Source organism: Salvia splendens, chromosome 15 (assembly GCF_004379255.2).
Source record: "Salvia splendens isolate huo1 chromosome 15, SspV2, whole genome shotgun sequence".
Lineage (NCBI taxonomy): Eukaryota > Viridiplantae > Streptophyta > Magnoliopsida > Lamiales > Lamiaceae > Salvia > Salvia splendens.
In genome coordinates this window covers 15,518,179-15,531,993 of record NC_056046.1, presented here as the reverse complement: position 1 = coordinate 15,531,993, position 13,815 = coordinate 15,518,179, and the positions used below count along the sequence as shown (strand labels likewise).

General features: G+C 37.9%; 2 protein-coding genes across 2 annotated transcripts; both read left to right on the top strand.

Annotated features, from left to right (window-relative positions):
* The first annotated feature begins 1,860 nt into the window (after window positions 1-1,860).
* Window positions 1,861-3,153, top strand: LOC121767628 (ethylene-responsive transcription factor ERF061-like). Its single transcript, XM_042163954.1, has one exon. The coding sequence runs from the start codon at window positions 2,239-2,241 to the stop codon at window positions 3,022-3,024; it is 786 nt and encodes a 261-aa protein (XP_042019888.1). The 5' UTR covers window positions 1,861-2,238; the 3' UTR covers window positions 3,025-3,153.
* Window positions 3,154-6,274: 3,121 nt separating this feature from the next.
* LOC121769476 (probable polygalacturonase) lies at window positions 6,275-10,380 on the top strand. The gene is made up of 6 exons (XM_042166294.1): window positions 6,275-6,462; window positions 7,041-7,401; window positions 8,645-8,765; window positions 8,981-9,155; window positions 9,260-9,330; window positions 9,598-10,380. Exons 2-6 carry the CDS (start codon window positions 7,057-7,059, stop codon window positions 10,245-10,247), a joined length of 1,362 nt encoding a protein of 453 aa, XP_042022228.1. The 5' UTR covers window positions 6,275-6,462; window positions 7,041-7,056; the 3' UTR covers window positions 10,248-10,380.
* Window positions 10,381-13,815: the final 3,435 nt, after the last annotated feature.

Genomic DNA, 13,815 nt, shown 5'->3' with positions numbered 1-13,815 from the left:
TTTTATTATAAATGGTAAGTAGGCCTCACATTCCTTCAACTTATTCCACTCATATTTCACTCACTTATTCAATTCATTTTTCTTTACATTTCTTAAAATTCGTGTTATAACTAAATAGGACTCCTATTCCGAAAAGGAGGGAGTAATGACTTAAATTTCAAATTCTGGATCGCGTAACCTTAGATTAAGAATCATTGAATCAATACACATTCGTAGGATACACATTTTAAGAAGGATTGAAGCAATAATACACACATAAGATAAGTGGTGTTTGACCTATTCAGACTACAGATTATAATTAGGTGATTAAATGAAAGAAGTGGTGTTTGACCTACTAAGATTTCAGGAATCAAAAATCTCCTGCCCTGAGAGTGAAAGTGTACCAAAATGCGTGGCAGTGCCAGATTGTAAAGGGGCCCACTCTTTAAAGGGATTTCCTCAGTTGTACGGACCCAATATGGGATCCACACGTTATCTAAACACCAATTACTCTTAATTTTCTAATTTCTAAATGTCAGATTTTTTTTACTTTATTTAACACTCCCTCAGTGAAAATAGAGCTTTTGCAATCGCACTAATTTTAATGTTAACTTGGTATGGTATTAGAGAAATAGAAAGGAAAAAGTAATTGAAGTATTATTAATAGAGAATGAGGTTCACTTTATATGAGAGAAAAGACATGCTCAAAATAGAAATTGACTATTTTTGTGGGACGGACTAAAATAAAAAAAGAAGACTATTTTTATGGGATGGATAAAGTAGTAATGAATTTGAAATAACTCGTTATCACAATAAAATATACTTCCTATGTCCACAATTTAAAGTCTCATTTTGCTATTTGGAATGTTCGCGATTTAAAGTCTCATTTACTTTTTTTTCTATTTTAAGTAAGTGGCTCACTATTCAACTAAATCGTTACACTCACATTCTATTATAAAATCAATATATAAATGTGAAGCCTACAATCCACTAACTCATTTTTTTATTTTGTTCACAAAGTCAAACAATTTCTTAAAACTAGTGCATAGTCAAAATGCGACTATAAATGGCGGACAAAGAGAATAATCTTCAGCAATAATGTTAAGATCAAACCGTAGTACTCCCTCATGTCCTCATTACAAGTCCTATTTTTTACCAGCATGACTCTTAAGAAATTATTTGATTTTATAAATGAAAGTGAGAAAAAGTTAGTAAATTGTGGATACTATTGATTTTATAATAAAATGTGAGTGGAGTGAGTTAGTGAAATATGATGTCCATTTACTTCAAAATAGTAAAAGTGAAATGGAACTTCTAATGGAGACCAAGGGGAGTACTAAATTTGGTCAAAATGCCACCTAGAAGGATGAAAAAGCTGATCAGATTGCTATAGTAAGGGCTATATTTTTTAAATTTTATTTGAGACAATAACTTTATATTTTATTATTTTAATAGAAACTTTTGCACATTAATTCAAATTCTAATAGAACCATAATTTTATAACTAGACATTTTTAATTAGTTTGGGAAGGGCTTAAGCCCATGCTTAGTATATGTGTGTCCGCAATTGTTCAAAGATGGTGGTTGAACCCCTGGCCACTTGGTTAAATATGAAAGATTCGACCACACCCCTCTATCAATTTGATTTTCATTTTGACGACTAGTTATCGGCCCCAATTCTTCTTCTTTTCAGGGTATTAAAGATCAATTCATCGATTTCATATTGACGTAATTAATAAATTGTAGCCAACACCATTAGACGTTTTTAAAAATAACTACTACATGATTATTAATTAGGGATACACTATTGATAAATTCTTTTGGAGTTCTTTATTATACTGGCATTCTAAATTAACAAGACATGACGACCAATTCCTCTAGAAGCATACAATACTCATCATAAATTTTTATTAATTTCTTGTACAAAATTACAAAATTTGAGAGGCAAGTCATTTTCAGACGATATAAATATACAAAAAGTTGAATAATAAATGTGAACTGCTTAATTCCAATACAACCAGAAACAACAAAGACCCATTCCTCTATAAATACACCACTCTTATCCTAACCAAAATCTAACACCTAAAATCAACCCAACTTTTTATGTTTCCATTCATCCTCAAAGAGCCCTCCTTTTTCTTTCATATTCTCTACTTTCAATTTCCTTTCTTCCTAATTTTCGATTTCTGCGGAAAAGGGACAAGTTTTTGAGTTCCCATTTCCCTCCCCTGTTTTCTGTTCTTGAAATCAAGAAAAGAAAATGAACATAACCAATCAAAACTCTCCTTTTTTCACTGAAAACCATGATTCCAACATCGGATCTTACCTCTCGCAGCTCATTTTAAGCAGTAATTCAAACACCATTGATTCAATATTTTCAAATTGTTACGAAGCGGCCCCTGTTTTGGGTCCGGTTGGATCGTCCGTGTACCTCCAGCAGAGAGATTTGATGATCAATCAATTTTCCCGCGAGAGCAGCGCGATTTCGAAGATCGGGGCGAGAAGCGGGAAGCTGTACAGAGGGGTGCGGCAGCGGCAATGGGGGAAGTGGGTGGCGGAGATACGGCTGCCGCAGAACAGGATGCGGGTGTGGCTCGGCACCTACGACTCGCCCGAGGCCGCCGCCTACGCCTACGACCGGGCGGCCTACAAGCTTCGCGCCGAGTACGCCCGCCTCAACTTCCCCAACCTCCGCGACCCGGCCCGCCTCGGCCTCGGGGACGCCCCGCGCATCGAGGCGCTGGGGAGAGCCGTCGACGCCAAGATCGAGGCCGTGTGGCGGAAGGTCAAGAGAGAGAAGAAGGCCCGCCGGGATGCCGGGAAATTGGCGGGAAAGAGTGGTGGGAAGAAAAGTGAGTCTTCGGGAGCGACGGAAGAAGGCTGTAGGGCTAGTGTTGTTGGCGAGGGGTCGTCGGGGTCCGGGGCCGTGTCGTACGAGTGGTGCTCGGGGGCAGAGGAGGCCGCGGCGTCGGAGATGGAGGGATGCTTGCTTGCTCGGGTGCCGTCGTTTGACCCGGAGTTAATATGGGAAGTTCTTGCAAATTAGTCACAATATGAATCTCCAAAAACAAAATACTAGTTGTAATTAGGAATGTTGTTAATAGTTATGTATTCAAGAAATTTGGATGAGAAGTTTTATCCATCTGGTTTTTATATAAGGATGGAGTATTTTATATGCTTCTGATAAGAAATTGTATGACGTTTTACTTGCTTGCTATTATGTGTTACAAAATCTTGGCTAAGAATTATTGTTGCCAGCTATGAATGTGATATATAGTGCATCTTGTATTAACAAAAGAATGAAGCGGAAAAATGAGGGATGCAATTTATTGTATTCACATGTTTGTATGCAATAATGGCACGTGGGATCTTGGTATGTTTGGATTTAACAAGTGACGTGGAAAATATGATGACACAATGAAATGAAATGGAATGGACCCCATTAATGTTGTTAATATACGTTGATTGATAACTTGAGTTTATCAAACAATTAATTTTTTAATAATTATATTAATCAACATAACCAAAAGTTGTGAGTCACGCACCTCTGTTTATGTGGTAGATTAAATTATCGTTTACGATTTAACCTAGTTTCGTGGCGGTGGAGCATACCGTGACACAACTACCAAATGAGTTAGATATTTTTCTTATTTTGTGACTGGAAAGAGGAGGATGTGTGCTGCTTGTGAGTTGTATGTGTGTGCATGGTTTGCACAAATTTGCTTGGAAAATAATGTTCAAAATATTGTCCTCCACGACTCATACCTCTCTCCGTATCTAAATCAGTTACGTTACCGTGCTCTCATATTTCTCATAATTCATACTTCTTCTGGTAGTGGAGTACTAATATTATGGTATACTAATCCTGCTCGATCAGGTTTGCGGATTAAGACCGAAAATCTTCCAACGGATGGTGGGTTTGAACCCGTGACCTCAAGGTCACCACAATTCCGCACTACCCACTGCACTACAACCGGTTGATAGTAGTAATTTTATTATTCACTTTCTAATTATTATTTAATTTTATACTCCCTTTGTCCCATCTTAAGTGTTAAAAAAAATTCCAGACAAGATTTAATAAGATAAAATTTATTGAGTTAAGTGGAGAGAATAAAGTACTCCATAAAATATAATAAAGGTACTATTATTTTTTGCTTAAAGAATTGGTCACTTATAATTGGATTATGGGACAACAAAAAATGAATATCAATAACTTATAATGGAAATATTTTCCGTATACGCAAATTAAAATAACAACTAAAAATGATTTTGTTAAATACTACCAAAAATACAGTATTAACATGTCCAAATTTATACTATTAATTAAATAATCAAAATTATACAATTCAAATTTCTAAAAATTACATAGATTATACGGCAAAAAAATACTCTCTCCGTCTCTGAGTCGTATTGATTTTTGGATTTTCCTATTGTGGGTGAGTCTTTTTCTTTTCTAAACACATTTCTTCTCTCATATTTTAATGGTTCTTACTTTATTTTCTCTTTAATTATCTATGTACCATTTTTCCTTTCATACTTTATTCTTTCTTTACTTAACTCAACAATCTGAGTATAATCTAATTTTCAAATTTTTGATATAAAAAATTTGATTGAATTTTTTAAAAATTCCTTGTGGTCGGGCGTTGAGCGCCACAACAAACATATAACACTTCTGGTGTTGGACTGCACCCCAACCCCCAGTCTCACACCCCTCCAGCTGCTCCAGACGGCACCCCCAAATTATTTCGTGTAACCATGCTTTATGTTTTACTGACTTTCTTTTGGAACTTTAATTTGTAGTAATAGAAACATCCAGCCAATGTTAAGCAAAATAGAAAAAAAGAAGAAAAAAAAAGGTTTGGGCCAAATCGGCCTGTAAAGAACAGGGCCGAGATTCATGGTCAGGGTGGGCCGGTTCAGAGCATCTCCCTTCATCGTGATAAATGCAGTTTGGTAAATGGAGTAACAAAATTTGATTAAAGCAGTTCAAAAAAATATTAAATGATTAAAGAAATGGAATTAATGTATAGTTTCCGTATACTGCCACATGCCTCTAAAACGATTGACAATGAAATCTGCCAACTTGTATCAGCAAATACTATTATCCATTCCAACTCAAATAGATGCAGATAGAAGATCTATTACTTGGATTTTTTTTATTCTAAAATTCATTACTTTGATATTCATAATACTCCATCTGAAATGAACGATTTCGCTACAACACTCGTCTATGGATATTATTTATAGATTTCGAGCTACTTTGATGGTAAAGTGATCGAGTTGTGGTGTAACATTACGGCTAAGAATTTATATTCCATCACTTGCACATATTCTTTTCCCTCACTTACCTATTGATTATATTTGATCACTTATTCCAATTTAAGTGTGATTAACTAATAGCTACTACATCTTCGATTATATTTTTTCGCTAAAACAAACAAAACAAAACAAAACAAAACACCAAGTTAATTTTATTATCTAGAGAATAAGGACGACGAAATCAAAGAAGGCAAAAAAGCGAGTTTTCAGAAAAGGCGAGATGCGTCAAAATGCTCCATTGACGGCAGAGAACGTTTACATGATGATGGACGCTGCATAGACTCATGTTTAGAGGCAGAGCTCCATACTAGGCAGGTCAGATCTCCGAGGATCAGTGGATCTATTATCTCCGGAGGTTGCTGCCACCGTCTTCAACTAGTGGTCAACCAATTTACATTTTAATTATCATTTTTAATAAATTAATAAAAAATATATTAAACTCCAAATGAAATAAATATAAAATTTAATGTTTATTTTAAAATGAATAAAACTCTAGCAATCAATTTGATAGTCGTAGTAATTATAAAATTAACCCCAAACTACATATGCGGAGCTTTTCGTGGAAACATCTGAATTTATTTAATGGTAAAACTTGACATTCCAGTTTAAAAATTCACTGTCCAATTTTTTCCCCAGTTAGTATTATCCACTAAAATTTACCTACTTCAATGTTAAGAATCCCAACTCGATAACAATTAATTATCATAATATGCTCACAATCACAATTAATTATCCAGCTAATCTGTGGAATAAAAACTTTGATCTTGCAATTAACGACTAATTCATGCTATATCTAATGAGTTGTGTTGATATTTTATTTATAATAAATCTAATATTCAAACTAATTACTGGTTATTGATTTCCACACTGTAAGTAGTGTCAAACATTCCCTTGTGTATATTAAAAAAGACTTGCTAAAAAAAATTATATACTAATCTCCGTTGCCGACAACAGTCGCTTGGAAATCTTGTGCTATATTTTGATATACTATCCGTTAATTGTGGATTCCTCTCTTAATCAATAATTAAAACAGAGAATACGTTTATCACAATTTTACGATATTCTGCATAAATCTCTCCGCATCGTGTGCAGTATTTCCTCTCTCTCTCTCTCTGGAGAAGACAAACACTTGCTGACAGAAAATTTTCTGCTCGCCCCACTTCAGGTAGCATTTCGATTTTCGCACTACTAATCACACATATGTATCCGTTTTTGTGTTTGCTAGCACTGCTTTTTTTGTTTACTTCTGTTTGTTGTTTTCTCTCATTTTTTTATCACAACTCTAGTTAGCTTCTAGTTTTTGATCTAGATTTTCCTAATTTATGAGCTCACGTTTTCGTCTGTTGATATTTTGTTAATTTTCCTTTTATATGCAAATTTGCTTTATCAGCATTGCAGAAGCTTCATATTTGGAGGTTTCTGTTTGGATCGGTTTCCAGATCTCACGCTATTAGGAGTTGCTATAGTCACTGCCTTTTTAATGAGTGGTTGATTATGTGTTTTAGTTTCTATTAAAGCATAAAGCATAAAGCAAGTAGAACTCTCCTTTTTCCAGTCACGGTCGAGATCAGAGTGTTAGGTTTCAGCAACCGTAATTTATTGAAAACTTTGCAAATTAGGTTCAGAAAAATCCTGCTCCATAAAATCACTTACTTTTGTTTCCTTCCGTTTGTTTTTCTTTATCAAATCTCTTACTATCCATCGCTTGTTTGGATGATTCTGACGCTCCCTTGCTCCGTATAGCTCAAATCAGCTCAAAATGCACGATCGTGGATTTTCGATTTTGCTATGGTTTGGGGTTGCTGTGCTTCTGATACATTGCTTGGTATCATCTGTTAACGCGGATGGGGTGACGTGCTCGGGAATTGTACCGATGAAGCATCGCGATGAGAACATATCCATAGCCGATTTCGGAGGTGTGGGTGATGGAGTGACTCTGAACACCAAAGCCTTTAGGGAAGCTATATACAGAATTAGGTATTTAAACAGGACCGGCGGTGCGCTTCTCTACATTCCTTCTGGAGAGTACTTAACTGGACCATTTAATCTCACCAGCCGGATGACTCTATACTTGGCAAGAGGTGCTGTCCTCAAAGCCACAGTGGTATTGGAATCGCCTCCTTTTTTTTATTTTTGTTTTGATTCTCTACTCTGTCCTTCCCTTTTGGCTTAAATGTGTGGTTTGTTCTATATTTTGTGTTGTTGTTACTGTATTTGGTATGTTAGTAGGCATATGCAGGTTATAGAATGAGTATTTTAGTTTATTTGTTCTTATATGGCTATGTGAAGGTGTTTATCTATTGTGGGAATTTTGTTTTCCTATTTGGACATCTTACAAGCATAGAGCGCATTTAAGTTTAGCTTTCTTATTTTTATGAATTTGTTTTTCTTCTCAATAAAGGCCTTGATTTTTTTCTGAGAACTGTGTGTTTGCTGCTTGAACAAGCATATCTCGCCCGTTTAAATGCAATGTGATGAAAAGAAAATGGGATAACTCAACAAGTATATTCAGTTTGTCTTGAACTCTTATCTTCTTGACTGGATTACTTATGGAGCAGTTCTGATACTGCTAGTTCCTCAAACTTCATCCAAATAACTTAATGAGAGCCTATAGTGTTCCAGAATATGTTTGGGGATATCTGTGGATAGAGAAGCTAGTGGAGGGACTTGGTTGCCATTTGCGAATCTGACAGCCAATAATGGTGTTACATTTAGATGTTATCCTTCTAATTCCATGTTTTATTTTATAAAGGAAGTCAATAACTGTTAAATAGCCTTTTCTTTTTAACAAAGTCACTTCTACTTACAATCAGCTTAATTACTTAAAAGTCATTTTTCAATCAATGCACTTAGACTTAACTTTATGCTAGCTTGCTCTACATAACAGTCAATGTCCATGCATTAGTTTGTGTCTTGAAAGTCTTTCTTATAAAGGTTTCAGTTAAAAAACTATGTCTAGTTAGTGTACCAATAATTGTGATTCTTAAAATACTATTTTTTGTGGATCTTCTTGCCCATGATGGGCTTCCAAGTTTCTATAGTTTTGTACTTTCTAGCATTTAGTTTATGATGTTTTTGTTAATTGTGCACAAATTTTTTATACTTGATTCTCACTTATATCTTAGTAGTAAACATTTCTACACTTGGGAAAATTTGTCCATTCTCCTTAATTTTTTATGCCTGGAAGTAGAGTGTCATATATTTCATGACAAGCCATGTGTGAATGTGTTATGGCATTCTGAAAGCTTAAAACTAACCACGGCAAAGATTGACTCAACTCCTTGTTTTTCTTCTCATAGATATCCCATAACCGTATGATCTTTAACTTATTTGTATATTCATTGTAGGATACTAACAAGTGGCCCTTAATAGCTCCCTTGCCTTCTTATGGTAGAGGGAGAGAACGGCTTGGAGGAAGGTATATGAGCTTCCTCCATGGGGATGGACTCCATGATGTGATTATAACAGGTTTGTATACTATAGTAGATTTGTTAAAAGTGCTTTTGAGTATTAAAAAAAAAATCACAAAGTCAACAGCGCAAGAAGGCTTTTAGCGGATTATCTTCCACGATATCATATTCAAAATATGTAAACGACCCTGCAGTATGCTATTGAGTTTTGCTATTTTTAACTGGAACCTGAACTTTATATACTCTTTTGTTAATAAAATGCTATATTGGTAGGTGAAAATGGGACGATTGAAGGTCAGGGTGACATTTGGTGGAACATGTGGAGGCAAAGAACTCTTCAGTATACCAGACCCAACCTAGTTGAATTGAAGAACTCCAGAGACATTATAATTTCCAATTTAACTTTCAAGAACTCGCCATTTTGGAACATACACCCTGTGTATTGCAGGTATAAGTCGTTTATGATGTATGACAAAATGTTTATTTTATAGCTACCTCATTCACTCCCTCTTGATCTTTATATTGTTTCCCTCATTCTTTACCTGTTTTCAGCAACGTTGTCTTCAATTATTTGACCATAGTAGCTCCTGCTGATTCTCCAAACACTGATGGAATAGATCCAGGTTAGCCTGCATATGCTGGTTTGATACTTACAGTTTCAAGTTTTACAGTAATAGCTTAATTTATATATCTCTGTGTCGGACCTATTGGTGCAAGAAAGGAAGTCTTGACTCGGTACAAGTGTATCCACACAATATTTTGTCGATTTTTCATTACCTTAACATCATGAAGTGATAATGTTTTGAGGGCTTTGAGTTGAGATAGAGCTTATGAAGTGTCATATATTAAGGATAGTATTGAATATTTCATCGATATTGTTTCCTTTCCAGACTCAAGCACTGATGTATGCATTGAGGATACCTACATATCAACGGGAGATGACCTGGTGGCTGTGAAGAGTGGGTGGGATGAGTATGGAATCTCTTATGGCCGCCCTAGTCGTGGTATAACCATTAGACGGGTAACTGGATCATCACCATTTGCTGGAATTGCAGTTGGGAGCGAAACATCTGGAGGCGTCGAGGATGTTCTAGCTGAGCACATAACCCTATCTAACATGGGTGTTGGCATCCATTTGAAGACCAATATCGGGAGGGGTGGAGTCATAAGAAACATTACAGTATCCAATGTATACATGTACAAAGCACGGAAGGGGATAAAGATCTCAGGTGATGTTGGCGACCATCCAGATGAAAAATATAATCCGAATGCTCTTCCAGTTCTCAAAGATGTTACAATCAAGGATGTGTGGGGCGAACGTGTACAGCAACCTGGTCTGGTTCATGGTCTGAAAAATGCTCCGTTCACTGGGATTTGTCTGTCCAATATTAGTTTCACTGGTGCCCCGGGCATGAGAAATTCACCTTGGCAGTGCTCTGATGTAAGTGGAGGTGCGGTTCAAGTCAGCCCGTTGCCATGCTCGGAACTGATGAGTAGTCAGCAGGCAGGGGAGTGCGCTTCTTCCTTCGCAAAGTGGTGAAGTTTGTTGTGTCGCTTGCAAAGTAATATAGTGATAAGTGATCAATGATTTGTAAGTGAAACGCGTTTGTAATCTCTAAAACGGAAGAACTGTGAAGAAATTCGACATGAATCCCAGATTGATTATGTATAAATTGGTTACATTCATTACTGTACTGAATCATAGAATATTCATAATCAACTGAAGAAAGCGGCATGTTTCTCCAAAAGTTGGTCATGTCGTTGAAGGCACATACAATTGAACTCATTTGATTAAAATTCATTTGAGCTTTACATAATTCGTTTTAAACTAGATTTATGGATAATCATACGTCCATATCTCTATCTTAATTCTCCTAAAGTTGGTCACGTCGTTGAGCATATTCATTAAAGACAACGATAATTAGTGATGTTTTAAGATGAATAACTAATTTTGCTTAAGATATGGTTTTCTAGATTGTTGACCTTGTCTTGTTGGCTCCACTTAGTAATAGTCGAATAGTATTGCCACAAAACAGACTCAGCCAGTCCAAATTGTTGAACTTCAGTATTTATTTCCCTTTTTCAAGGGTTGAATTATCTTTCAACTTCTACAAGAAAAATCTACAGTCCACAACTATTAACTCTTTTCATTTCTTTTTTTTTTTCACCCAATTTGTTGTTTTATATAGCCAATAATATACTGTTAAGGATAGCGATCCTCAAAGTTGAATTCCACACACAATCAAGAAACAAGACCATAGTCGTCGAGCGCCCAAGAGGTTTGGGTCGGATAAGACTTCCGGCGAAGGAGACGGCTGGGCGCGAGTCGTGACTCGTCGGCAGCCTTAGGGAAGGTTTCTTGATGCACAATCAATTGAGCCAAAATATTAATTTTCATAGATTCATTGACTGAATAAAATGATAACAACCTATCCCTATTTATAATACTAGAATACTAGCTTATGGAACAAGAAAACAATATATGAAAAGATACTATGAATCAAAAGATAACTAAAAAAAGATATAGAAGATATGGCATTAATGTCTCGTATCAACTCCCCCACGGTTAAAATACACATTGTCCTCAAGGTGGAAACCACGAACCAACGACGAGAGTTGACAGCAAAAGCTATTGCGAGGCGTCTCCTCCTGGATTAAATACATACCGAACAACTGAACGTCTCCCTATATATTCTTGCACGGAATGATTGCTTACCAAGCAGATGTCCCACTCGTTGTGTGTATGTCCCTGCATCAAACACTTGAAATCCCCGTCGACATCCGACAATAATGCAGCAGCAGACAGAGGCGCTGTTGAGAGGATGTTATTCACATCGGAGCTGCACGACCAATATATTTCTTTAGAAGCTGAAACTTGGTGGTCTGCAGGACTTACAGCTCTATCCTCCTCAACTCCATGCTTTTCACCAAGCAAGGTAATAGACGAAATCGATACACCAGTAGCATCCGAATTAGAAGCATCATCGCCACATACATCTTCCACTTTTGTCTCGGATTTAGAGTCCATTAAAAGCATACTGCCCATGTTTTCACAATGCTCCTCTTCCACCGTCCTGCGCTTAGAATAATAGTCAAAATCTCCTGTAACCTCACATGAATCGTCTTCGTCTTGGTCTCTCAATTCATGTGCATATCCACACACATAACTATCCAAACACTCGTTCTGGTGAATGTGTATGAGTAATGACTTCTCCATTGCATCTTTCCTCATCTGGGGCATTCTGACAGCAATGTGGTTGTGGTGGCTGCGGCAGGGGTTGGAAAACACAGTCCGGGGGCTCCATACGCGCTGGTGGCTCATGTGGCTGGTATTCAGCATCGGGATTTTGCAGCGCTGCGTCTGAAAGCGTGCAGGTGTACGGCGAATGCTCAAATACCGGTGTTGGGTTTGATTGATGTCGAGGTCGGGAATCGCCAAACCGATTGAGGGGCTCCATATGTGCAGCAACAGGTTGGTGTTGCTACCTATAGGCGTGTGTCTGCTGCTGCTTCCTGTAGGCGTGCCGACGCTGCTGTGCGGGCCAGTAACTTGGGGGTGAGTGTTGCCAAGGTTGTATGCCCGGGCGTGGGCTGTGCTGCTGCCGGACATGATCGGTTTGCCGCCTGGGTATTTCCCAACAACTAGGCGGACATGGTGGTGGCTGATCATAATCCGAGTATCCTTGCGATGCACAATGAGGCGGTGGTTCCCAACAAGAGGGTTGCCATGACCGTGGTGGGTCGTAGGGTGGTTTTGGCTCGGGGATGCGCGGCGCCTCCATATTGTCGACCCGCCTATCCGTCGAATCCAGCCTGAACTCCAATTTGTCGAACCGGGCCATGATCTTCTCTAGTCCGACGGAGGAAATCTCGCTCGTCCCCGGAAAGTTGCATGGCGGATTGCTGATTTGAACCCTCCGTCCAACTCAGGTGTAATTGCGTGACATGATGATGTTGAATGGTGGCAGTGAAGCACGACAGTGATCGGTGGTACTTTATTTTTGGTGAAGAAGGTATCTTTTTTTTATTATTGATAGAATATGGAGGGTGAGATGCGGTGGTGATGGTGGTGCTGCGGAGGGTGTACGGAATGATTCCGTCGGGCAGCGGTGTGGCTAGTTGCTGTGCGCGGGTGGATTCCCGTCAGGCAGCGACGTAGCTATGGTTCGATCGGTGTTGTGGAGGGTGAGCTCACGATGAAAGCACCAGTTGTTAAGGATAGCGATCCCCAACGTTGAATTCCACACACAATCAAGAAACAAGACCGTAGTCGTCGAGCGCCCAAGAACTTTGGGTCGGCGAAGACTTCCGGCGAAGGAGACGGCTGGGCGCGAGTCGTGACTCGTCGGCAGCCTTAGGGAAGGTTTCTTGATGCACAATCAATTGAGCCAAAATATTAATTTTCATAGATTCATTGACTGAATAAAATAATAACAACATATCCCTATTTATAATACTAGAATACTAGCTTATGAAACAAGAAAACAATATATGAAAAGATATTTTGAATCAAAAGATAACTAAATAAAAGATATGAAAGATATGACATTAATGTCTTGTATCATATACTACCGTCTACTAATACATGTTCGGCTATTTCACTCAAAATCATATAAAACCCATGTATATTATTATTATTATTATTATTGTTGGGATTTGCACACACAAGGCTTTCACACACTCAAGAAGATCACACACACACTCACTGTTGTATGAGATCACACAATGCAGAAACACACACACTCACACTTTGAGTATTGAAGATGATAATCTTGGAGAGAAACTGGAAAACTCTTTATTGATTAAACTACTAACTACATACACGGTTTATGAGCTATTTAAAGCTCTACAATCAAGTAGCAACTGCTACTAACTAACTACAACAAGAATCAAGAAAACAAGAAGAATAACCTCTACATCTCAGCTAACTAACTGCTGCTCCAACGGCTAGTTTCTCTAGGTTGCTTCTTCCTTCTCGGCTCAAGACCGAACTCCCTTCTCGGCTCAAGACCGAACTCCCTTCTCGGCTCAAAACCGAACTCCCTTCTCGGCTCAAAACCGAACTCCCTTCTCGGCTCAAAAACCGAACTCCCTTCTCGGCTAGTTCC

What these genes read in the sequence shown, in the direction of transcription:
- LOC121769476 (XM_042166294.1), top strand. Translation starts at nt 7,057, where the DNA reads ATGCACGATCGTGGATTTTCGATTTTGCTATGGTTTGGGGTTGCTGTG. An exon ending in CCATGATGTGATTATAACAG is followed by an intron (nt 8,766 to 8,980) that starts GTTTGTATACTA and finishes CTATATTGGTAG; the next exon opens with GTGAAAATGGGACGATTGAA. An exon ending in ATACACCCTGTGTATTGCAG is followed by an intron (nt 9,156 to 9,259) that starts GTATAAGTCGTT and finishes ACCTGTTTTCAG; the next exon opens with CAACGTTGTCTTCAATTATT.
- LOC121767628 (XM_042163954.1), top strand. Translation starts at nt 2,239, where the DNA reads ATGAACATAACCAATCAAAACTCTCCTTTTTTCACTGAAAACCATGAT.